Raw genomic sequence first — 27761 nt, 5'->3', positions numbered from 1 at the left:
TACATCCTCGTTACTGGTCCATACATCCTCGTTACTGGTCCATACATCCTCGTTACTGGGCAACACACCCTCGTTACTGGTCAACACACCCTCGTTACTGGGCAACACACCCTCGTTACTGGGCAACACACCCTCGTTACTGGTCCATACATCCTCGTTACTGGTCAACACACCCTCGTTACTGGTCCATACATCCTCGTTACTGGTCCATACATCCTCGTTACTGGTCAACACACCCTCGTTACTGGGCAACACACCCTCGTTACTGGGCAACACACCCTCGTTACTGGTCCATACATCCTCGTTACTGGGCAACACACCCTCGTTACTGGGCAACACACCCTCGTTACTGGGCAACACACCCTCGTTACTGGTCCATACATCCTCGTTACTGGTCAACACACCCTCGTTACTGGGCAACACACCCTCGTTACTGGTCAACACACCCTCGTTACTGATCAACACACCCTCGTTACTGATCAACACCCCCTCGTTACTGATCAACACACCCTCGTTACTGGGCAACACACCCTCGTTACTGGGCAACACACCCTCGTTACTGATCAACACACCCTCGTTACTGGTCAACACACCCTCGTTACTGGTCAACACCCCCCTCGTTACTGGTCAACACACCCTCGTTACTGGGCAACACACCCTCGTTACTGATCAACACCCCCCTCGTTACTGATCAACACACCCTCGTTACTGGGCAACACACCCTCGTTACTGATCAACACACCCTCGTTACTGGGCAACACACCCTCGTTACTGATCAACACCCCCCTCGTTACTGATCAACACACCCTCGTTACTGGGCAACACACCCTCGTTACTGATCAACACACCCTCGTTACTGGGCAACACACCCTCGTTACTGATCAACACCCCCCTCGTTACTGATCAACACACCCTCGTTACTGGGCAACACACCCTCGTTACTGATCAACACACCCTCGTTACTGGGCAACACACCCTCGTTACTGATCAACACACCCTCGTTACTGATCAACACACCCTCGTTACTGATCAACACCCCCCTCGTTACTGGTCAACACACCCTCGTTACTGGGCAACACACCCTCGTTACTGATCAACACACCCTCGTTACTGATCAACACCCCCCTCGTTACTGATCAACACACCCTCGTTACTGATCAACACACCCTCGTTACTGATCAACACCCCCCTCGTTACTGGTCAACACACCCTCGTTACTGGGCAACACACCCTCGTTACTGGGCAACACACCCTCGTTACTGATCAACACACCCTCGTTACTGATCAACACCCCCCTCGTTACTGATCAACACACCCTCGTTACTGATCAACACACCCTCGTTACTGATCAACACCCCCCTCGTTACTGGTCAACACACCCTCGTTACTGGTCAGCACACCCTCGTTACTGTACTTCCGTGATGACTCCGTGCCCTGGGAGATACAGTGGATCACTACACACACCCACATTTATATATTATATAAAGCTGTGCGTATAAGATGCTCTGAAACCGGTTTACGGGTAGAGTGACAGAGCTCCCCAGATTGACCTGTCCACTGTCCAGTGGACAGGTCAATCTCGACACTCGGTACAGCCTCTCAGCAACTCTCGACACTCTCGGTATATCATATACCGAGTATATAGTTACACTCATATACCGAGTGTAAATTATATCCACGTATATAGTTAGTGTTCAGTCCCTTCCTGGCACATTCCATCCGCTGAGTGCCGTAAGCTGAGACATGTTGCCTTCACATCCCAGTGGTTCATTCGTGGCTGTGTTTTCCATCTGTCATGATGAGTGTGCTCACTCTGGCCGTGTCTGGGGGGTGGGGGTTGTGTGGGAGTGTGTGTGTGTGTGTGTGTGTGTGTGTGTGTGTGTGTGTGTGTGTGTGTGTGTGTGTGTGTGTGTGTGTGTGTGTGTGTGTGTGTGTGTATGTGTGTGTGTATGTGTGTGTGTGTGTGTGTGTGTGTGTGTGTGTGTGTGTGTGTGTGTGTGTGTGTGTGTGTGTGTGTGTGTGTGTGTGTGTGTGTGTGTGTGTGTGTGTGTGTGTGTGTGTGTGTGTGTGTGTGTGTGTGTGTGTGTGTGTGTGTGTGTGTGTGTGTGTGTGTGTGTGTGTGTATGTGTATGTGTATGTGTGTGTGTGTGTGTGTGTGTGTGTGTGTGTGTGTGTGTGTGTGTGTGTGTGTGTGTGTGTGTGTATGTGTGTGTGTGTGTGTGTGTGTGTGTGTGTGTGTGTGTGTGTATGTGTGTGTGTGTGTGTGTGTGTGTGTGTGTGTGTGTGTGTGTGTGTGTGTGTGTGTGTGTGTGTGTGTGTGTGTGTGTGTGTGTGTGTGTGTGCACCCGGAAACACCACCTCCCCCCGGTAACGGTCCCTATGATGCTTTTGTTACAACTTTGTAATAAAGTTGTTGCAGCTTGTTATAACATTTTTATGACGTATTAGAACGTTATTACAACTTGTTATATTGGTTGTTGACCAGACCACACACACTAGAAAGTGTAGGGACGACGACGTTTCGGTCCATCCTGGACCATTCTCAAGTCGATTTCGTCGTTCAAGTCGTTAAATCGACTTGAGAATGGTCCAGGACGGACCGAAACGTCGTCGTCCCGTCACTTTCTAGTGTGTGGTCTGGTCAACATATTTCAGCCACGTTATTTGTAACTCATCGTGTGCTTATATTGGTTGTTACGATTGTTAGAAGGTGTTAGAACTTGTTCGAACGCTGTAGTTTGTCGTAGTTTCGTCGTGTTTGGCGCGCGCGTCCCGTTTTCTCTCATGCGGCGACATCTGTCACCGGCAACCCTTAATTGCAAGACGAATTATTTATATTACTGATTCCCTCCCGCGGCCACCTCCTGTTCGTCCAATGATTGGGATTGGCAGTTGCAACCATGTTGTACCAGCGTACAGATTCACTGGTTTGTTCGTCTATCCTCCTTTCCTCAGTTACCTTGTCACGGTGATGTTGCCTCACAATACCTCTAATTTGTAGAGGAATTTTGGGTATGAAGTATTCAGTATGGTCTCCGAAAGTGACTTCAGCAGCCAGCACATCTGCCCGCTCATTTCCTCACATTCCAACATCTTCAGAAGGAGCACTACTTCTGAAGATGTATTTATATACGAAAGTACTTAAGGAAATTCCTGTTTCAATTTTCCTCCGTGGTCTGACACTGTCACTTTTTAATCACGTGTTTATTTTTCGTGATTTACACACACACACACACACACGCACACACACACACACACACACACACACACACACACACACACACACACACACACACACACACACACACACACACACACTACACACACACACTACACACTATATATATATATATATATATATATATAATATAATGAGTGCACATGAGAGGATGTGCAGGGACTTAATATCTAACATATTCAAAGATTTAATTTTCTTCAAACATTTCCGGAAAATTTCTTCAAAAGGTCAGATGTAACACAAACAAGAAGCAACTAGTTTCAAGCAGCTCAACAAGCCACAATGTAGGACTGAGAACAGGAGATGCTTCTTCACCTAAAGGGTTATATAAACCCATGGAACCACCTACCCGCCGAAGCCGTAAATACCAAAACTCTGTTAACATTTAAAGTACAGCTGGAAAAGATCGTCACGGCAAATGGGGGGGGGGGGCCTTCGACAAGCCGCCGGCTTCCTGTCCTCTTCTAGGCCACTAGTGTTAGTGGCTCTCAGGTAAACATCACCGATGTTGACTGGCGCGTCTGTCTTGCCCTCAGTCATGTGATGTAGTTTTGAACTTTGGTTATGTTAGAAGGTCACTTGAACAACGCCTTACAGAGTACCTGGCCTCTTGTACCTATGTCAAGGACGCTGAGCGAAAGTCAGACATTACTACCACCTTTTACCAGGCAGTAAATTCTTAGTAATTCATTCGGTTATTCTTGTGTTCCTGACGACTAAATATATGTACATTTGCATGTGGGTTGTTGCTACATAGCCTTCCCGGCTTGGTGCCCTTCTTTGATAATTATTTGCATGTGGTTGGTATTAATTCAAGTCTTGTGTTAATTGGAACACAAACCAGGGTGATTCATAATATTTATGATAGGTGTCAGGTGCTGGAAAGTTACGTTTCTCTCAGGTGAGTCTGGTAGCTCCACAAACTGCTTATAGCAGTGATGGTAGAAGACTTAGTTGGTTAGTGTAAGTCAATGACATGGACCTCTGAATGGTGTGAACTTTGATCAGTCAGTCGAACTACACTATTAGGTCTGACCAGTAACTGGACTGGTGACCACGTGGACACAAGCCTCGTCCTTAACCATGGTCTTCCTAGTCCCCCCAATATGTAATATCCGCTTGTCCTTCTACACCCACTTTACGATAAAAATAAAGAATATCAAATGTTTCCCATATCATCAATGTGATTACCCACATGTGATGCCTGAAGACATAAGTCGAAGCACCGTTGTTTAACCCCTACTAAGTTAGTGCACTAACAAAGTCGACTATCAATGAATGTCGACAAAGAATTATGAACAAAGTTTTTGATCATGTCGGACCAATTACTTTATTGACGATAAGAATTGCTCAGACAAGCAAAATTGACTGAGGAACTAATACTGTCATTGCATTTGTTATAAGGAAAATTGTACGTAACAGTTGGAAGTTCCCACTATGTCATCAATATTTAAGAAGCTCTGTAAGGTAAACTTCTTTTATTAACAAGCTTAGGTATACACAGCAATGTGCTGCTACTCTATTCTATATGAAAGATTACACAGTGTAGATAAAAAAAACTAGCTACAATTTCATCTAATATTTCCATCTCACAGGATGGTTAGTCATACATGGAATCAGGGGAGAAAATACCTAAGATAGAGAGTTCATTGAAATAAATTTACTATGCATGGTACTGCCACATCCCGCTGACGTTCACCTCTTGTGGAATAGCATGAGTTAGCATATAGTTCATGCCGGGTTTTTCATGAAGTCAAACAAGGTTTGTAGGCATTAATTTAATTGGCATTTGTAGGTCCCGATTTGAGGTACAAAATACCTACAGTACTTTTAAATACTTCATATGAAATAATTTACATCAAAATCTTATTTAATTTGCACTAATTATTTTTATTATATTTTGTATTTATTTATATACAAGAAGGTACATTGGATTGTGAGAATATATAACATTGGTGTTCACAGAGTCTTGCAACGCCACAAATTTTAGACCTTCAACAAGCCGCCGGCTTCCTGTCAGGTAAACGTTTCGGGCAGTTATAATGACACTAATTACGGATCACAGATACAGGGTTTTGGGCAGCGCTGACATTTCACTGGTAGAGGCTGCCTTCGTGTAGGCTTTGGCCTAAACCAGTTTAGTAAATGTAGGTCAGTTCCCAAAGGGGGAAGGACACCAATATAATAGTTTAAAGTTCACTGAGTAAAAAAAAAAAAAAAATAGCAATGCAAATTTGTTTGGGCACAAGAATAATACTAGAGTACAATCCGCCGATAAACGAAATTTGCCGATAGTGTCAGTAACATGACCAGTACTGTAATATGAGCACAGAGCGACATTCTTGTACTAAGATTATGCATAACGTTTGGAGTAATTCATGTCGTCTGCTATTATTATATGTTTACCCAAGGCAGCCAACATGGACAAGATATCGCACATTCTTCTCAATGTTTTGTTGCTAATATAAGATTACCAATATCAAATCTATATCATATATTATATCATTACATTGGTAGTTCATTATTATTTTGATTTTGAGTAATAAGGTAGCATAAGTTTGATGATGATAGGACTGACTGCCCTATCCCACAAGTTGCCTTTCTGACAGAGCCATGATGTCCACAAGCATGTAAAACTGTTTAATACAAATAAACACATAGTTTTACTCCGAAAATATATGCAGAAAAATGATACAATAAGTAAAAATTAAAAAGACATTAGGAAATTAAAGCGAATACATAGGTTATGTTAAAAAATTGGACTAATGATGTTGAGAGTTTGGTTGTGTTGGTGAGTGTCGTCTGTCGCTCTGCTTGTGTGTCTGGGAATTACCTCGCGGGGGCCGCCTCATTCATGACTTTCACGCTAGGAAGGAGAAGAACCTAAAGGCAGCACTGGTAGGTAACTTATTTAATGCATTTCTGGATATCTTGGCGTGTTGTGTGTGTAAGAGGGAAGGTGTTGAGTTGTAGGTGGGTGTGGGGTTGTGTGTTGGTGGCAGTCAGGTGTTTGTGGCATTGATCCGTCATTGGCCAGGGCTGCTGGGGTTTAGGGGGGCTGCTGGGGTTGGGGGGTTATGGTTATAATAAATAGTTAATAGTTACTTAACTATAGAATAGTTAAGTTTGCCTCCTCTGTTAATTGGTCTCTGAAGATTAGCGGTTTGGTTTGCATCAGGTACTGATCTATATTTATAAATGATACAGTACACATTTCCAACTTTTGGATTAGCACAGTTGGATGGAAAATTAACTTGTCAGCAGATGACATGAGTAAACTGTGTTTGTGGTTCCTCATTACTATCTTCATCCTCCTTTTCTTCATCGATCTCACCAGTTAGAGACTGTAGGATCTCTTCTTTGCTCACCACACCATATCCTGGGTTATCAGCATCTCTTTCTAGGCATTCAGCCACATCCTGTCTTTCTAAATTTTCACCTGCATTTCTGAACATTCCATGCATTTCATATGTAAATCCTTAAAAATTCTATTATTTTCCTCTTCATCATTGACCATAGCTGTGAGGATTTTCTTCTAGAAATTCTTCAAAGACGATTTCTTTACTCACTTCACACTTTGGCCCATTATAAATTGCTTCCTTGATGGAATAGTTTTTAATTTTTTTTTTTTAAATTGTAGCTCTGGTAGCCAAACAAAGTTCATCTTCCTCAAGAGGCAAGACCACCAACACTTCGTTGAGCAACTTTTGGTGTACAACCTCTTGGTGGCACAGATAGGAAGTAACGAAGGGAGGGAATCATTCACCATCTTTCAGTGAACAGTCTTGTAAAATCGACGCAGCGTGGGTTTGTTAAAAACAGATCCTGCCTTACAAACCTGCTCACATTTTTGGAAACTAAACAGCTACTCAAAGGACTTACTGTGGATGTAGTATACAGTACATGGATTTTGCTAAAGTCTTTGATAAGGTATCACATGGGAAAAACTGGTACCAGTTTCCCAGGTACTGTACATTAAAAAATTACCAGTCGGTTTACCTGTAGGTCATTTTGAAAGTTTTACTTTCCAAGCCCCTCCTGGCTCTGTGATGTAAAATTGAGCTATGAGTATGAATTAATATTCTGAAGATCATTCAGAGTTTGGGTGGATGGAATAGCGACCATCTCGCTTGCAAGTTGGCATTCAAGCCCCGACCGTCAAAGTGCTTGGGGTAACTTTCCTTTTCCCCTGTCCCATCTCAAATCCTTATCCTGAACCTTTCCAAGTCCTATATAATCATAAAGGCTTGGTGCTTTCTCCTTATAGTTCCCTTCTTCCTCTTGGCTGAGTGTTTCTTACATGTCTGCCAAGCACCAATATGACCCAGGCTGGCTTGATTTGGAAATATCCCTGCTGTGCTGGTGTGAAATTTTTATTTGCCCTGATTGTCTACGATTCCTTTCCAATATAGCCAGAAAGGATCATGCTTTAGAGAGCAGCTAAGTGTACTGCTCAGAAGTTATTTTCGTAGGTGAAGGAAAGCCTTGTTTCTTTCTATAATAAACCTGTTTGCATTCTTGAGCAACGCTATAATAATTAAATTAATTGAGCGGTTATTTAATAACCACAGTGAACATTATTATCCATAGTACTGTACATATTATTCAGGAGCATGTGAAATACTCTGGCAAAGGTCTAATCAGTATTAATTATGTAATTTTCCTTTGAATTTTTTTTTCAGGGATTATGCGGGTATGCTGAAGAGATCACAGAGTCGTGGAGGAAGGGTAAGTACCCATATCTGATAATTGCTTATAATGCATGTTTAGTATCTTTTAATAATATTTTGATGAGTATTGTATATTTTTCAGTGTGTTTATTTATTCTTGGTGATGGCAACTATCCAACACCCTCGGCTTGTTTTTGTGTATTCGGTTTTGAGTTAAATTCTGTTAATGACTTGGCTGCTCCCTGATGATAGCAGTTGTAGATTTTGCCTTACTTGGGCAGTGGTTGTGAACATTGTAGTATTCACATATCGATAATATTTTTTACTCTAGTCCTTGTATATTCATTATTACACTGCTGAATTGTTTCCTTTATCACTTGAATTTTATTTTATATTACTCAGGTCTTGTATTATAATCCTAAAGGAAGGTATCCAAAACACTTGTCTACTTGGAGTGACAAATAATTTTATTATTACTTTATTAAAATGCATTAATTTAGGATCAGTCTTTGGTGGAAAATTAATTTTTTTTAGTCGGCATGAATGCTAAAATATTTTTTGGCTACATATTATAAAAGTACTATAAATGAACCATTTTTTGTCATGCTATTTGGTTAGCTACTTGTACTTAATTGTACAGTGAGAAATGTCAAAGTGGGCCTAACAAAGGTCATATGGACAAGGGAACCCATTTATTATCCCCAGTCCGTGTAGGTGACTGGTGTGGTTTTTTTTTTTATTTTGAGTTTTGCATTGGTGGTTTTCCTATTAGTCTTAGTAATTATAGTATAAATAAGTTTAATAATTATGATATAATAATTTGCACAGTTAAAAGCTTATTTTTTGTTTGTGCCCGATGATGTGAGCATTGCTTGAACATTGGTATTGCTTGTGAACAGTCTCGGGTACAGTAGTACAGTGGTTGTATAATAAACATGCAATAGTGAAGGAATGAATTGTCCTGTGGTACATTCTGGGTTTACAGTAGTTGACCAGAGGTAATGTTTTTTCTTTAGTGTCTGCTAATGTCATATTTATTCAGATGTTTCATTTTGCAGCAAATTATTATAAGCTTAACACTTGTTGAGATTCTAACGTAGACAATTAGCTGATGTTATCTAAAATGAATTTGAAAAAATACCATTATTATTTGTGAATAATAAGTTTTCCTACCTAAACAAAATGTCCCATTCAAAATGTTGTGAAGGATTAAATTCTTAAATCACAGCATTTTGTTTTTATCTTCTACACATATTGAGAATTGAAGGAATTTGTAATGTTTTATTATTACTAGTACTGTATTGTATTCATTTGATTATTGTACTACAGTCAAACCTTCGCTACTACATGAAGATAAGTTTTGGAGAACCCACTTCTTCTAAAACCCATAATTTATTGTTTATAACTTTTAGGTAGAAATTAGATGACCAAGATGAAATTAGAATGATGATTACGATCCTCCTCTTCGCTCATCACACCATATCCTGGGTTGTTGGCATCTCTTTCTAGCCATTCAACCACATCCTGTCTTTCAGAATTTTCACCAGCATTTTTTAAAAACTGCCTGGATAATCTAAAGATTCGGATTAGCGAGCTTATGTAGTTTATACAGAACAGTATTAGCAGATTAAAATAAGAATTAGGTTTTATATTTTACTTAATCATTTAAGATAGAATTGTTAGGGTTCTGTAACCTAGTACTAAAAGTATTGATCACTATATTTTTTGCATTACAAAACGATGTGTGTTTCAGTAAAATTTTACATGTGATCTTAGGTGTACAGACAGCCACAGTGTTTTCCGAACCCCTCAGGAATAAGACTGAACGGATAACCTGTCGTGTTTGTATAAGTGGTTCGTCATCCTGAAAAGCTAGGGAAAAAATTGACGTTTTGTTGCAAAAATTCGACAGCATTTTGTTTGTACTTGCCAATATGATAAGTTCTGATCCACTTGTTAACTTGAAAATTACAGTCGATGAAGCATTATTATTTAGATAGAAAAGGTGGTGGTGGATACTGATAGTGTTGAGCTTGACTCAAGTGGAGATTAATGGTGATGAGGTAACCTCAGCAAACTGCCTTTCACCATGTACTCTAATGTACATTACCTAATGCCATGGTAGAGTTTAAAGATTGAGACATCCATTAGTGTATAAACACTACTCGAAGTGGCTCTGTGTTTGGTCGCTGGGCAAACTAATTCCATCTTTATTGCACATTTCTATTCAGAAATAACTGCTCCCACCAGTTATTCAAACTTTATTTGAACAAACCCAAATTGGAAAATGGGCAGTTTTGGAAAAAAAGATATTCGTAAAGCATGTGACTGTCTGTAATCTCATTGGAGTGTTACTTATTAATAAACAAATCCTTTGAAAATAACTGTGGCTAGAAGGGTTTTTATGGTGATGTCTATATACTGTACAGTATACAGACATTACCATAAAAGTGATGTCTGTACAGTATACAGACACCATACAGTGTCTGTATACTGTACAGTATACAGTACAGTATACATACACTATATGTATCCTCAAATTCATTAGTGAAAATTCATGCTGGCTTGAGAAATGTGAAGGAGGGAGGGAGGCATTTGTGAATATTGGAATATTTTGATGTTCAGAAAAAATGGATATTAGAGGAAAATACAAGCAGTCTGTCACTATACTGTAAGCTATGTGCATACCAATGCAAGTGCTGGAAAATAAGATACTGTTACGTTGTACAGTATTTCAAGAGCACTCGGATACAAGTGATATAAAACACAGCAATATTTCAAGTATGATCAAAAATGCATGCTGGAAGAAAAATTGTATGCATATTCAGGGTTTCACTAGTACATAGTACTGTAATCACTATTGATTATGAGGAAAATAAAATGCTGTAAAATAAATAAGTCGAGTGACATACTGGGGATTTATTGTGAAGTAACATGCAAAAACATGTTCTGTACAGTATTGAGAAAAGAGTTTGAACGTATGACCTATACTATAGTGTAATAGAAGTTGTATCGTGAGAATATTTTCACATCGTGAGTACAGCACTGTATTGTACTGTAGTTGTTCTTGCACAGGCATTTTATCATTTTATTTTTTTATTTATACAGCATAGCATGTACAAGGAAGGGTTAGAGCATTAGCTGACTTATGTATTTGGTGATTTTTAGTTATTTTATAAAAATTTAGAAATGGAATGGTATTTGAGTTTTTAGTGTTTGCAAAGTATAAAAGATTGTGGTAAAGATTGTACACTGATCTCCTGATACTTATTATAGTACAGTATTCAGTGAAGTATTGGTAGGTCTAGTAGTTAATTCATTCAACACAAATACAGTAATTAATATTAACTAGTATTCATTTTTGTTCCAAGATATTCATACTCTGGTAGACTGCTGTTAACTCAGTATGTTATGTTCCCATGCCTCTGTGATGTATTTCTTTTTGTGGCACTGTAACATCTCTGCATATCTTTCTGCCCAATTTTAAGAAATGTACCAAGAGAAATGATGAGTATTTACATTAGAAATATTGTACCTTAAATGTATTCATATATTTATGTCTTATGAGCTTTTCAAAGAACTTAAAGTTACACAAATGGGCAGCTTGATATGGATTGAATTCAACTTTGCAAGAAATTTTAACTTCTTAGTAGTTACTGGCACTTATTGGTTCTCATTTTCTAACTTTTTCTGAAATATTGTGTAGCTTGTGTAGTATTTGTGAGACCAGCATCCTGTAGTGACTTGTATAAGTGATACTGTAGCAGTAAATTGTAATTCTATTGCTTTAAAATATTCTTAATACTGTACATGATTTGTATAATAGAGCAGATGTTTAGTCTCTGAATTTCTCTTATCTTTTACTCCTGTCTTTGTTGAATGTAAATAATGAACTAAAAGGATAAATATTTCTTGTACTGCAGAAATACAGATAGGTTTAAAGGAGAAGAAATAATCTTGCAAAGTTTATATGATACAACACAAGAGCACATGTCCTCTGCCTGGCTTCTTTCAGCATAGAGTACTACTAGGTGTTGTCTGCCCTGCACATGGCTCGCATCCCCACCGTGTACATCACGGATTGCGACAAGGATCCTTTCGAGGTGGAGCCCTACTGGGACTCTTTTTATATCTTCACGGTATGACAAGAAACTGTACATTGTTGCTTAGAACTAGATCATAAGGGTGATGGATTAAAACTACTCAATAAAGTCAAGCTATTTTAAGACAAGGGACTGAGTGGTTAATATTTTCCACTAATCATTAACGCTACTTTAAGGCATGGGAATAACATGGTGCCCCTCGTACTAATTTGAATAGTTTATATAAGTACCTTATTCAACTGTTTCAATTTGAAAGGGCATTTCCAATGATATACACGGTGATGCTTAATTGTAACTTTACTTGCTATAAATTTCCTGGTTTTTCTTTTATGCTTTTTAATTTGCTTGTTAGGACTATGCTTTGTTTATTGTAAGATGGACAAATTTTGTTTATAGCCTACATGCCATGGAGTTTTGAGGTGTAAATTATGTTTGGGGGACTTTTTTTATCCCCTTGGTGGCATGTTTTGCACAAATGTTGTTTCTGTTGTTGTTGTTGTTATTATTATTATTGTTATTATTATTGTTATTATTATTATTATTATTATTATTATTATTATTATTATTATTATTATTATTGTTACTACACAGCGTAATCATACTAACGTGAGTGCATCATTGTAAGTGGTCTAATTGCTAGAAGTGTGTGCGTGGGAACATGCACCGCATAAATTCGAACTCTCATTACTGCTCCTACGAATTTTCTCAATTATTATTATTATTATTTATTATGTATCGTTTCCTTCAGATACCATATACTTTTGCCACGTTTTTCTTTTTTTTTTTAACTTATATAGTTTGAATTTTTTAGTATAGATTTTCATATACAGCAGTATAGATTTTTTACACATCTTGAAAATGCCTGTTCACACTGACTTAATAAAGCCATTCATGTTACATAATGTTGTACAGTACTTTATGTACTCCAGAAGCAATGCTTTCTGTTTAAATTTGGCAGTGTAGCTCTCATTGTAACTTTAGGAGTCAATTCTGTTTTAAATTCTTCACACAATATTTCTATAATAGAGCAAATATCTTTGAATATTTAAAAAGTTTCTTGGCTTTTTATCTTATCTTTGATGTGTTAGAAGTAAATAATATCACAGCAACAAATAAGTATAACTACAACAGAATTGGGACAATTATTTCCCTAGTATTGATAGCCTGTGCATATTAAAAGCCCCCTCACATCACCTTTCTAACCAGGCAAGTTATCAGAGGTAGAAAATATTCAGAGTTCCTTTACTGCAGGGCAACGTGACGTGCCATGGCAGTCACTATGTTCGTAATTCATTGCCAGGTCATAATATTGTGCTGCTGACATGTAATGTCTTAAGAATGCCCTAATTGTATGTTCAGGTCTGCCTTTCCCAGGATGACTTAACTCTTCATTTCCTAAATCTGGTAGGCCTACTGTGTTTTTTGGCTGTATATGTCTGTAAAGGGTACTTGTGTGTTTTTTGTCTTCCTGTCTTTCCCTCTCTCCAGTGTAACCTCTTTAGGCTAGGCTTAATCTAATTACAAGCATGAACATTTTCTCATTAATTAGCTTAGGGATCAGCACAACCAGCTATCGACACATTTAGAATCAGATGTATACTACACCAGCACCTCGACACATTGTGGACACGAACAGACAGATAAAGACAGACACACAGGGGCAGCCTCGTGGCTGAGTGAAGAGCGCTCTGGGGTCGTAGTACTAAGGATCTGAGTTCTATCCCAGACAGAGGTGGAAATATTTGAGCAGTTTCTTTTACCCTGGTGCCCCTTATCACCATTGCAGTAAATAAGTACCTCAAAGTTAGACAGCTACTATGGGACAGCTTCCTGGGTGTGTGTGTGTGTAAGATGAAAAATGTTGCCGAGATAATTGGTTTTGCTTTGCAGTGATAAGGATATGGTCGCCAATTGAGCGAACACACTTTTTTTTAAGTACCTGTGCCCAGTGTATGATTACAAGCATATGTTAACAAACGCAATTAATTCGCCATGCCGTAACATGCTTACCTAAACTAGTACAGTATTGGAATTTCTGTTGCTGAGCCTATTAGGCTGTGCTTCGGTACCCTTTCCGCTGCCACTCACAGCATGTATAATGGTTGCATAATTATCTAAACTAACATCTTTGACAATGCTGTTAGTATTATGATGGTAGCATTATCCACTGATAATTTAGAAGGAAAGTATATTTTAATTAAAGTGCTTGTAATGGAAAATGATGATTAAATGAATGACGTAAAATAAAGCTTTTAATAGTGAGCATACATAATTTATTGTATTAATCTAGTATGGTTAAGTGTTTAGAAAAATTTGTTTGGGTAGGCTATATGTGAATTTTATAGTACATTAGACTAAAGCTAACTAGAATTTTCATGTTTTTATTTATGTGAAGTAAAAGGTTTTTTTTTTCTGCAGCTGTTGCTAAAATAAAATTGTTTAATTATAAATGTATAGGGTATACTAGCATCTTCACAAGTAATGCGTAATCACTAGTAATGTTTCCCGTGCATTTTTTTTTTTACAGTATTGTGAAAGAGAGTTGAAATATGAGAGACCCTCCTGTGTTTTGTATAGCATCAGAAAACCCGTTTTCTCTAACCAAAACGCCTTTCCATTTTCTATGAAGTGTCAACTGTTTCAGGATAGATTATGCATCCTTACACACACACACACACACACACACACACTCTGCTTTAATAATAATAATAATAATAATAATAATAATAATATTATTATTATTAATATATTATTTATTTAGGAACCGTACATACATAGTTGCAGAGTTACAGTACAATTATTCTGTTAGATATAAAGATAGAGGTAGTACATACAATACCTAAAGCCACTAGTGCGCATAGCGTTCCGGGCTTTCATGTGGAGTTTTTTTTTCTGGTGAACTTGATGTCTAGGATATATTTTAGCATGCAGTGGGGGAAGTTTGTAGTGCGAATATATAAAATATATTTGGAAAAAATAGTATTTGAAGAGGATCGTGGATTTCCGTGAAAATAAGGAACGGCCTACCTGTATGCGGCGGATACAATTATATTTTATTTATAAGAACAACCTATCTTGGGTAAAACCACACATTCTGGTACAGATGGACAATCCAACACGAATGTCAAACAATTTAACAAACATTACATTATCATCAGTAAGCTTACAAATATATTATACTGGGCAATAATGCGAAATCCTGGACAGTGGGGGAGACGAAATGTGTGCAGTGAAAAAAATATCACAACTCCTAGAGTAATTTACAACTAACCCTCCCTCACCCAACTAGACTTATCGGTACATTGCTTCTTGCAGGTCGGCGTTCGATCCCTGATGATCCAAGTGGTTAGATAATATTCCTTCCAATCGACTTTCCTAGTTCTCGTATCCCTTCCAAGATGGCCCTGTCATCTAGTCAGAGTGCATGGGGGGATTGTGTGAAAATTCTGTTGTGGCTTCAGTAGCATCCTCAGGGAAATCCTTATGTGTTCAGAACAGCTCCAGGTTGCGATCCTTATGCCGTGTCGTGGTCTGGTGGCTGGAAGCGTGGGAACACCCTCCGCATTGGTCCGAACCCTCATCACTGCTCCTACGGAGTTTCTCATTGATGCAGTCATGTTAGTGTGATTACTCTGTGTGTAATAGTAAGCGGGGTGAGAATAGCTTGAGCTACCTCATCACTTTGTGTGTATTTTACCTCAATAAACTTATTTCAATTTCTGTGTGTACTCTTAAGAAACGTAGGTTGATTATAAGACGATTATCAGCTGTACTGAAAGACTATGTAACAAATTCATATTCGGCCCGTGATAAGAACGTTCGACTTTGAAAAACGCTTGTTCACAATACAGGTAAACATATGCATCTTCATCAGTCTTGTAACTCTGCTGCTATTATTTTACAAGGTTGACCAAATGTATTAAAACTCTGCTGTCAGCAGGTACTCAATTTGCCTGTATTGAGCAGCCTAGACTAACATTGTACGTGGTTAAGAACCCGATTGGCGATGACGTTGGGAGACCTGCTCCTCCCCCCCCCCCCCTTCCCCTTCCCTCCCCCCCCCTCCCCTTCCCCTTCCCTCCCCCCCTACCCCCCTTTCCCTCCCCCCTACCCTCCCCCTACCCTCCCCCTACCCTCCCCCTACCCTCCCCCTACCCTCCCCCTACCCTCCCCCTACCCTCCCCCCTACCCTCCCCCTACCCTCCCCCTACCCTCCCCCTACCCTCCCCCCTTCCCTCCCCCCTTCCCTCCCCCCTTCCCTCCCCCCTTCCCTCCCCCCTTCCCTACCCCCTCACGCCATCCTCTGTGACGCGTCCAACGTTTGCCAGGTCACAACTGTAATATTTATGTAAACATTTTATTTCTAACGATCCCAAACGTTAGCAAATAATGACTTGCACACTCTGTCCGATGAGTGAAACGTTCGTACTAGGAAATGTACTTTATTGTGAAGGTTTGTAAAGCACTAAATTCTTCTACATGCTAATCGTAATAGGTTTTTTTTTTCATGCGCACGCTCAAAGCTCTTGTAAAATTGTTCACATGTTCCAGCTTCTAAATCTATATTTAACTCATCAATACAAAAAAAAAGTTTTCCTTATTTGTGCATCGCTTTGAGGTTACCAGTCAGCATCTCGACTAGTTACCAGGCAATATATCTGTCCCTTATTTTTAACGTTAATAATTATTGTTTATTAATGACTTTGTATGTTTTCAATAGTAACGAGGTAGCTAACGTATGTATTCATTCATGTGGAATAATCCATATACTTTTTTTTATATTGTGGTAAAAGTCTGTTGGTCAGATATTTTCCATGGCAATATCAAGTACAGAGCTGCGTCGCCATAGGTGAACTGTGACCTTAGGGATCTCTCTCAATGTTGTTGTTTCTTGTGAGTAACTTCCAGGTGGTGATCTTGGAGTATTTGGGTCACCCTGAGGCGCACGTTCCTCTGTTCGGTACTGGAACTTTGTAGATGTTGCGAATTCCTGTTGTCTTCTCGGTGAAGTTTAGTTGAGGTCCCGTTGTTCTTCTCATTTAATAAAATGAGGATATTTAGAGCATGTGATAAATATAATTTGTTGCTATTTGATATATTAAGATCAAGGGGGTTTACTGTAACTAGTCTTCTACGTCGGCAAAGGGAGGTATGTATTTCAGTTGACCAGACCACACACTAGAAGGTGAAGGGACGATGACGTTTCGGTCCGTTCTGGACCATTCTCGAATCGACTTCAGAATGGTCCAGGACGGACCGAAACGTCGTCGTCCCTTCACCGTCTAGTGTGTGGTCTGGTCAACATAATTTACCCACGTTATTGTGACTCATCGCCTGCATATGTATTTCAGGATTGGAGGCAGCAGTATTAATACCCTGTCCCTCCAAATTTATAGGAAATGGCATGAAGGTTGTAAACTTTTATATAAAAAAACTCCAATAACTCAGATATGCTTCCCTAGTTGAAACAAGTGCACCATCAACTTAAAAAATGAGATAAATATGGAAATAATTGTTCGTAAATAGTGTGAAAATAGCCCTTAAAAAGGACTTTGTAGTGAAAAGTAGCAGGCGGTAGTGCGTTTATATTCTCTCTCTTATGGCAGATGCAAGAAATCTGAGATGAGCCTGTTTGAATGAGCATTACTTTGGATCACAATGAAGTATATCGTGGTGGAAGGTTTTGCTCAAGTGGAGTATCGTGTTATGTGGGAGAGACGAGTGGTGGGCCTGCAGGCCGCTGCAAGCAACAGCCTGGTGGACCAAACTCTCACAAGTCAAGCCTGGCCTCGGGCCGGGCTTGGGGAGTAGAACAACTCCTAGAACCCCATCAACCAGGTATCAACCAGCAGTGTCGCTGGTGGAGGGTAAATGAGAACGTACACAAAGAGGATGCCAACCACCAATATCTTTCCTGGCTGCCACAGCCGAGAGTCAACCAGTGCGCACCAGTTGTACTCGACCTAATTGTGAGTCGAGAACAGCTAGTGCGCGGGGGTTGGGTCGAAGAAGCCTGTGTGTGGCACTCGTTTTAAGTAATTGTGTAGGCGCTGATTGCTGGCATCCGCTGGGTGTAAGCGAGCATGGGTGGAACAGTTTGTGTAGTCTAGGGGCACCTAACACTACCTTCAATACATTGATAATATTAGCAATGATTTATTTGTAAAACCACGATAATTGAGGCATATGCACAGGTTCGAAACTGAAAAGATTCGGCGAGGGTGCTGGAGTGAATAAGTTTGATTAAGAACAAATCCACAAGGGTCGTGGCGAGGATTCGAACCTGCGTCCGGGAGTATCCCAGACACTGCCTTAATCGACTGAGCTACGACATGGTAAAGAGAGTTGAAACCGAAGTTCTACTGAACTTACTGGATCCCTTAGCCTCTCAGAGACACAAACCAGGGTTTAACATTTGATGCATCACGTTATTGTGATTTCTGTGAGTAAGTTTGATAACGATTGGATGCTGCTAAATACACTAAGTTAAAAATTGTCAAGTGATTTGTTCATCATGGATATTATTTGACCTAGTCTATAATCCCTCGTATATAGACTGGGAAAACAGCACTGTGCTGCCACCCTCGTATATAAACTGGGATAACAGCACATTGCTGTCTATCTAAGCTTCTTTAAAAAACACACACATACATTTACTGTGCCTAAGTGTTTTAAAGTCTAGAAAGTGCGTTGTCTTGATAAAGGAAATGAACATAGCAGATTCTGTTCTTGAGTTGAAGTGTGTGTTAAGACTGTCCGGGGATTTCCTTGGCGTTGTTCGTCAATCTATTTGTCAAACCTTAGCTCCTCCCACTCCCTGCTGACTCACTCCCCACCCTCCCCCATACTCCCCCACCCTCCCCCACCCTCCCCCACCCTCCCCCACCCTCCCCACCTCCCCCACACTCCCCCACACTCCCCACACTCCCCACACCCCCCTCCTCCTTCACTCGCCCTCCTCCCAATCTCTGCTAACTCACTCCTGCACCCCTACCCCTCTTTCCCCTTTATCCCGGTTCCTGTCTTACCTCTCTTTCTCTCCCATGTTTTCCCTTCCCCTTCTCCTTTTCCCCTTCGGCGATTTGGTCTAACCCCTCAACTTGTATTCGATTATTGAATAGGTGCCATAGGCGGTTGGTTGTGGAGGTGCTCCTTCCACTGGATCACCTTCCCTGTTATTCCTGTCTGTTTCATAGGAAGGCATAGGAGCCTTCTTATAGGATGGCGTGTTGAATGCTTTCACACCAAAAATATGCACGCCGTTCACTCTCTTTTATCTTCAGTCGCTCATCCATAGAACTCTTACCATATTTGTGAGGATTTGCCATCTCGGAACCTATGCTGGTGATATGGAGGCCCTTCTCTCCAGATGATCTACTAGCCTGTTTCTTATGATCTATTTAAAGGTTAGTTGGGGTTGTCGAGGGAGGGGATATGGAAGGGTACCGGAAGAGGGAAGGTAGGGTGGGTGTTAGCCACGGTGAAGGTAAGATCTGGGTAATGTTTGTGGGGAGGAGGGATGGGAAGGTATAGTTTATGAGTGGTGCTTGCGTCTCACGTAGTCCCTTAACCCGTCTTCCCTTGCGACGAAACTCTATGGTCTTGGCCTGCCAAGTTTACATATTATTTCGGAACCAACAGTACAGTAGTCGTATTAAAACAAGAGTTGCCATTGTGCAACACAGCGGAAGACAGCGGAAGCCTACAGTAAGCTCGGCTTCATTACAAGTAAATGTTGGATTTATAGTCAGCACGATGATGGTGGGCCTGCGGGCCGCTCCAAGCAACAGCCTAGTGGACCAAACTCTTACAAGTCGAGCCTGGCCTCGGGCCGGGCTTGGAGAAGAACAACTCCCAGAACCCCATCAACCAGGAATCAACCAGGTTGATGTTGGAACATAGTGTGTAGTGCCACACAACCTGTTTACCATCCCTCCGTGTAATTACCCAGTTGTCAATGCTGCAGGTTCCTCTACCGAAAGCATTTACTGTTAAGTACTTGAAGTATTACCACCATAAACAACGGGTTGCATCTCTTTAAGAGATAGTGGTTGCGGCTGTGGGAGTTGCCAGCAGGTGAGCACTCGAGAAGATGGCGCTGGTGACGTCATGTTTCTCTTATCTTATGTTGGTGTGTTTGTTATGGGGGCGGGGCGTGAGGCGGCGCCCGGGCCCCACGTCGTATGTTTTGATGGGTACAAGCGGCGTGTTGTAACACCCGGGTACATGGGACCTGCCCCTGGTCCGTGGTACGTGCCCCTGGTCCGTGGTACGTGCATTGTCTTCGTGCTCTCCCTGGTAATGTCGCGGGGTTGTTATTAAAGACTATTTCTCTCTCTCAGATAGATAGATAGATAGATAGGGACTCGGCAATCCAGGTGAGCCTTTGCCTCATAAAAGATCTTGCAACCACTGCTGTCGATAAGGTGCATGATCCGTCTGACGGCTGTAATATTTTGACTGCCATGATTACTAGATTCACCTCGTACTTCATGGTTATTGAAGATTTAAACTTTGTTTCCAAGATGATGATAAAATGTCTTAATAATATTGGAATAAATTTGTAGCGTTATTACCTTTACCAGTAAAGATAACTGCTCTTTTAATTTTATATTGTTTTAGCTGATGCCTCATTGAGGACGATTTTAAATTTTTGTGTTTTACAAAACACAAAAATATTTTGTTCTAAATATTCATTTGTTCTAAATATTCATTTTGTTCTAAATAACAAATAAACATGTTCTAAACATGTAAATAACATGTTCTAAATATTCATTTGTCATCTGATATCCTAAATGTTTTCTTGTGAGTGTGGGCATTGCTGCTGCTGTCACAAGACGCTCCAGTTGCAGGCGATGAGTCGCAATAACGTGGCTGAAGTAGTTTGACCAGACCACACACTAGAAGGTGAAGGGACGACGACATTTCGGTCCGTCCTGAAATCATTCTGAAGTCGATTGTGAGAATGGTCCAGGACGGACCGAAACGTCGTCGTCCCTTCACAATCTAGTGTGTGGTCTGGTCAAACGCTCCAGTTGTTCCACTGTGCCAGGCAGCATTTATGTTGGAAGATTAGACGATGACTCGTCCTCGAGGGTGCGACGTGATTCGGCCAGCGTTGAGTGGATGGTCGGAGGGAGCACGTCCGCTGCCCTGCAAGAACAAGGTTTCCATAACCGAGCTGTGAGTCCCTGGTGTTGAGCCCCGAGTCACGCACCACAGTGGCTGCGGGCTTCACTCCACCTTGGATAGCGCCGGGGGGAAATCAGGGTCTTGACCAAAGTGTATGAGGCTTGGTGTTCTCCAAGACTGGAGCATCAGGGCCATGACCAAGGCGTAAGCCGTTTTATTTTAGCCAAGGTTGATGTGTTAAGATCCAGGCCAGTGTGTGTGTGTGTGTGTGGGACGTAATTTAGGCCAATAGGAGTATCAGAGCAGTTACCAAGTTGTGACTTTAATGAGGCCAATACTGTGAACGTCTGATGGACCATTGTTTTATTGGGCGAGGACGAGAGCGTTTTTCGTGACTGATTGGTAGACCAAAAGATAATGTTCGCTAAGGGCTACTGTACGCAAGCACTTAAGAACCTGTACATCTTTTCTCAATCTTTGGCGGCTTTGTTTACAATTATTAAATAGTTAATGAGCTCTGAAGCACCAGGAGGCTGTTTATAACAATAACAGCAGTTGAATGGGAAGTTTTCATGCTTGTAAACTGTTTAATAAATGTAACCAAAGCCGTCAGAGATTGAGGAAAGATGTACACGTTCGTAAGTGCTTTGCGTAAGTGCTTTCGTGAATCTTGCCCCTGGACTAGTAACCTGAGGTAATGCCCTATCAGGTACAATGAGGCAATAGTCCCCGATGACGGGGGCAGCTCTTGTATCCGGTTCCTTGAGTAGATTGTGAAGCAGTTCCGGGACTCCCGGCTCCCGCAACCCGGACTGAGAGAGAGACCAGGCTTCCCAGCCCTTTGATTTGTGAGACATTCCAGTTCCTTGTTGAAGCAAGTCAGGAGCCCGTGCATTTTTGTTTTAAAGAGTTCCGTTGTATTTGCACTCTTCATTGATGATATTGCATTCTATTGATGCCTCCTCACTAATAAGGAATGGTTTCACTCCTCATCCTCATCACACTTGTGTCACAAGTAGTGAGAATCACGCTCGTCTCGTTAAAATTTAAATTGTATACATTTTCTTTCCGGAATGAGAGAATTTGTAGCCTCATATCCGACAAAACTCGCATACGAAAGATTCGTATTTATAATTTAAGGGATTGAATTTCTTGCATGCCGAGTGATCATGCTGAGTGGTGGTGGTTGTGCATCTAAGTTTAAACAAATGAATTCGTGCCTCTAACTGCCTTCACATGCTACTAGGATGAAGAACTTGTCTACAGTTCAAGTTCTGCCTTGAACTTGTCATGTCTTTGTATTTCATTTTTAGGCTACACTCGAAACGAACGTAACCATTAATTTGTAATGGAAAGAAACTGTCATGTGCAATGCGAGGCTCATTTTCCCGAGGCCCATTACCATTAAGGAAGCCGGTAAGTCATTTTGCCTCACAGTGGTAGGGAGTGGGCGCCCTCCTCGCGGGTGTTCTGTTGGGGGCTACAATTATTTACATTTACATTGTATGAATTCTCCAGTATAGTTTATACTGGACCCTATATCCAGTATAGGGTCCAGTATATATAGAATTCTCCAGTATATAGTTATTCGAACAACCGGAAATCAGGTGATTATCAATATCGGCAAGTAATACAACCCAATTCAGCAAGATTTATGGACGTTAGAATTGATGAAGTCATCATCATGACGGTCGCGAGTGAGTTCTGGCAACGCTGTGTGAATTTAACTGTTCATCTGAGGGTCAGTGTTGTGGCGGCCTTGGGGGAGAACGGATTGTTTACGGCTTACGTAGATATTTCATACCAGTTTTCCTACTCTCTTTCTTGATATATATATGTTGCGTTTTGTTTTACTACGTGTTTGTGCCCTCTTGTTTAACAATTAGTCGTTCTGTTTGACGCATCTTTGATGGCATGGAAGGTGTTTGTATTGGAACTCGAGTGTGGAGTTTGCGTCCACTTGCTGTTCCTCAAGTGTGTTCCGCTTTTGCCCCGGCCTCATGCTGAAGAAATGGTTCTTTGCATTCCTCTTGCTTATCCGGCGTTCAGCGTACACTTGTACGTACCTCTTCCTGTTCCGGACAACTGTCTCTGTCCATGTTAAATCCTCCTCATGTATTTTGTATGTTACTACTAGACTCCATCTGTGTTTTTGACGTAATTGCTGTGACGTAATTGCTTTATCCAACACTGATGCTTGGAACGGCCTACAGGCCCCCGTATCCACTGCATCCCGGCTGCTTCGGGACTTCTTGGGGGGAAACTAATTCTTGTTTGAAACTCGCTTTTCTTGCTATAATGTTTCTTGTAGTTACTGGGAGGATATTGAATATCGATGGACATCGGACGTTCATTCAGTGTTCTCTAATTGTGCTTATGGCACTTCTAGTCTTTACTGACTCTTATGCATTTCCTACGCTATTGTTGGCTCAAGTATATGGTTATTTTACCATGCAAATTTGCGGTCTGACTCCAGTATTTTCTTTTTTTACCAAATACTGGAGTCGGGAGCCCTGCTTTACAACTAGGCATAACGCCAAAGTTGTTCAGACAACTATAGTCGACCAATTAGTGCAAGTCATGCGCTAATTGGTCGACTATGTTTATAACCTTGCTGCTAATGTATTCTCAGCTTCTTGTACTCAAGGTATCGTGCGCTGGGAGATACAGAAAGAGTACTGACATATTGGAAGTTTACAGGTCAAGTATATGTTCAATACTTGACCTGTAAAACGCCTTCTGAAGATGTATTAATATACGAAAGTACTTAAGGAAATTCCTGTTTCAATTTTTCTCCGTGGTCTGACACTGTCACATTTTTAATCACGTGTTTATTTTTCGTGATTTACACACACACATTGGAAGTGTGTGTGTGTGTGTGGTACTGTTCGTACATCAGTATAGTTTTATCCTTGACACACACACACATACATCCTTAATCGCACATCCATATCCTGGTGGTGTGACTATAGATGTATCAAGGTTTGAACTGTATTTAGGGCACGTAGTGACAGCAAAAAAACATCAATGACGACTCAGGAGGGAAGGAGTGTGCCGGTGTGGTCATAGATGGGCGTGGCCGTGTGCAAAAACTAGGTATGAAGTCCTTCACCAAAACCAGGGAGGAGAGGAAGGGGGAAAACTCCCTCGGTGAACGTGTAGTGAATCCCCCATCTCCTCCTCCTTGGCTCGCGCGGCTGGTGGTGCCCGGCTGTACGTGGGGGATTATTTACTTGACCTGTCTCGTGTGTTCTTGTCTTGTCTGTCAACGCTGCTGTCAAGACATTTGTTTTATCTGGACTTGCTGAATTATGACGAACTAGGGTCCTTCTTGGCGCTCTGTGACGGGGTCCTTCTTGGTGCCCTGTGACGGGGGTCCTTCTTGGTGCCCTGTGACGGGGGTCCTTCTTGGTGCCCTGTGACGGGGGTCCTTCTTGGCGCTCTGTGACGGGGTCCTTCTTGGTGCCCTGTGACGGGGGTCCTTCTTGGTGCCCTGTGACGGGGGTCCTTCTTGGCGCTCTGTGACGGGGGTTCATCTTGGCGCCCTGTGACGGGGGTCCTTCTTGGCGCTCTGTGACGGGGGTTCTTCTTGGCGCCCTGTGACGGGGGTCCTTCTTGGCGCCCTGTGACGGTGGTCCTTCTTGGCGCCCTGTGACGGGGGTTCTTCTTGGTGCCCTGTGACGGGGGTTCTTCTTGGCGCCCTGTGACGGGGGTCCTTCTTGGCGCCCTGTGACGGTGGTCCTTCTTGGCGCCCTGTGACGGGGGTTCTTCTTGGTGCCCTGTGACGGGGTCATTCTTGGTGCCCTGTGACGGGGGTTCTTCTTGGTGCCCTGTGACGGGGTCCTTCTTGGTGCCCTGTGACGGGGGTCCTTCTTGGCGCCCTGTGACGGGGGTCCTTCTTGGCGCCCTGTGACGGGGGTCCTTCTTGGCGCCCTGTGACGGGGGTCCTTCTTGGCGCCCTGTGACGGGGGTCCTTCTTGGTGCCCTGTGACGGGGGTCCTTCTTGGTGCCCTGTGGTGGTCAATGTTTGAAGGTTACTATCTAGAGTTGGTGGCGAGCGCAGACGTCTCCCACAGGCGGTAAACTGCGAGCGCAGACATCTCCCACAGGCGGTAAACTGCTCTCCAACGCTTCACTTATTTCCATTTGTTTTTTTTATCTTTGTATCAAGTGTTTAGTTTTGTGTTTTTTTGTTTTGCTTATTTTCATTACCTTTTAAATTCGGCACTGAAAAATAGTTTTGTTGACTGGAACACTCTTGGGAGATCCTAGAACCATTTTCGAACATGTATACAGTTTACACACTTGAGCAACCTTGGAACATGTATACAATTTACACACTTGAGCAACCTTGGAACATGTATACACGAGAGGACTGATGGTCTAACCCGTTCTCTTGATATGCCGCAACATGCAAAATAAAGAGTACTAAAATGCACAAACCCAAGTCACCCACCTGACTCCTAACCTAATAAACCTGCATATAGAAAACGTGAATATTTGTGAGATGTTGTGATAGTACCTTCTATTTTGTACGTTGAGGACCGTAGCTTACAAAGTGAGACGAGGACGGGTTGGATGGAGCACAAGTTGAGAAACACTGGCTTGTGCTAATGTTCCTCCAAGACATGGGTCCGTCGGTATATCAGGTTGTGATGGCCAGCACTCGCGTCCAGACGTCTCCTCACAGTTATTGTGGCTTTGTGAAGCCGTGTCCAAATCTGCACACTGAAATAGTTTCTTACAAGACCAGGAGGCATGGTTGTATGTGCAAAATAGGCCCCATTTGAAAATTGTGCTTAACAGGAACTTCTATAAATACATTCCCAAGAATTTTCAGGACGCACTCACTAAGTGTGAGAGTAATTACCAAGAGGCGCATAATTGTGGTTCGGAGAGAAGTTGGTTAACACCTCCACCTTCCATGTTCTTTACCATCCGGGATGCAACACTTGGGTTGGCCAGCAGACATTTATAGCCTGCCTCATCACCCCCGTCAACAGTTTTGTCTTGCATAAAACTTTCCTATATTTACAGCACGCGCACTGCAACGGATGTGAAGCAACATGTACATCTATGTTTAAACACGGAATTGTGACACTTAACCCATTGCTTAACGTTTTACAACAAGTCAAGTCATTTTACGCCTTACCTTCAGGACTCGATGGAATTCTTTGGAGTATAATTACTATGTTAACTGTAGGTGCAAAATTTAGTATAGCATACAGAAGCAAAATACGTAGCTGTTAGGCAGTGTGAATTGGTACTGACGGGCGAGACGTCCCAAATGGGGCAAAGAAGCGTCATTATGTGAGCCCGTCCTCATCAGCGAGGATCAAAGGCTCGTTAATCCAACCGCCAAACCCCTTGTTCATGCATGAACAACTTGTTTACATACTACTCACAACCGATGACGTACGTGTTTCCTTGAGCAGTGGTTTCCTTCACGACCTCTGCTTAAATTGCACCTTTGAGAATACTTCAAATTAATACTTCAAATTAATACTTCAAATTAATACTTCAAATTAATACTTCAAATTAATACTTCAAATTAATACTTCAAATTAATACTTCAAATTAATACTTCAAATTAATACTTCAAATTAATACTTCAAATTAATACTTCAAATCAATACTTCAAATCAATACTTCAAATCAATACTTCAAATCAATACTTCAAATCAATACTTCAAATCAATACTTCAAATCAATACTTCAAATCAATACTTCAAATCAATACTTCAAATCAATACTTCAAATACAGTTAATCGCCAACAGAATCCATTTGTTACACCAAATTTTATTGCATTATAATAATTTTATATGAGAAACATTTTTTGGGGGCAGAATTAGTTTAAATTGATAAATGCGTGTGTGAGGACCGCCGCTGCTCTAACCCGCCTGACCGGAGGACTGGTTGCAGCCTATCCTTGTAAACAAAGGCCAAAAGTGACTCCAGGCACCCGCCAAAGCCCCTCTTTATAAATTAATAAAACGTGACACATGACTTAACTGATGGCATTCGAACATTTCTTGACTAGTGCTTCGCTGACTTCAGTTTGAATGCTATTTTTGTGAATAAAAACTACGCCATTAGTTTGAAGGTAGATAGTAAATCACTGGATTTAAACACATTAGTTGTGTTTATCGTTGCAAGCAATAATTAACAGGTGTTCAGCCGGAGTCTTTAAGGTTTACTGACTATCGTTGTTGAAAACCATTAAAAGACCTTATTGCTAGTCATGTTAGACATAAAAAGTTATATTTAGATATTTTAATCAAGTGTTTGCAGGTGCTGGGGTTCCCTGCCCCACTTGGCGGCAGCCTCTTATCATAGTACCGTACATTAAAACTATTATAGGCTTATTATAGTAAAACTATATTAAGAAAAATTCAGATCTATTCCTCCGAGTTTACTCTAGTACGTGATAAAGATGATAGAAAATAGCATAATAGCATGGTGATGATTCATCATTGGTCTCGGTAAGCAGTTAGCCACAAAACTTGTTTGGTGGTAAACTTTGCCAGTTTACATTCCTTGCGGGTTTCAATTCTTGGTACCAGTAATATAACAATTAGTGGCAACAAAACTTATCAAATTATTCCCGTTGGTGTTCC

General features: G+C 41.3%; 1 protein-coding gene across 24 annotated transcripts in view; it reads left to right on the top strand.

The window, feature by feature from the left end:
• The first annotated feature begins 5994 nt into the window (after positions 1-5994).
• The window catches only part of l(1)G0196 (inositol hexakisphosphate and diphosphoinositol-pentakisphosphate kinase), a 224990-nt gene continuing 203223 nt past the window's right edge, over positions 5995-27761 (top strand). For 9 of the 24 annotated variants that reach the window (XM_069335147.1, XM_069335145.1, XM_069335148.1 and 6 more), the window contains exons 1-3: positions 6014-6136; positions 7921-7966; positions 11924-12047. In XM_069335147.1, coding sequence (XP_069191248.1) covers positions 11958-12047 — 90 coding nt within the window. In that variant the 5' untranslated portion in view covers positions 6014-6136; positions 7921-7966; positions 11924-11957. Of the gene's footprint in view, positions 6137-7920; positions 7967-11831; positions 12048-27761 lie in introns of all 24 variants that reach the window. The other 15 variants (XM_069335156.1, XM_045744318.2, XM_069335151.1 and 12 more) reach the window with 5 other exon arrangements.

The sequence above is a fragment of the Procambarus clarkii genome, chromosome 32, assembly GCF_040958095.1.
Source record: "Procambarus clarkii isolate CNS0578487 chromosome 32, FALCON_Pclarkii_2.0, whole genome shotgun sequence".
Lineage (NCBI taxonomy): Eukaryota > Metazoa > Arthropoda > Malacostraca > Decapoda > Cambaridae > Procambarus > Procambarus clarkii.
The sequence above is the reverse complement of the archived record's forward strand: the minus strand, read 5'-3'. Positions and strand labels throughout refer to the sequence as shown.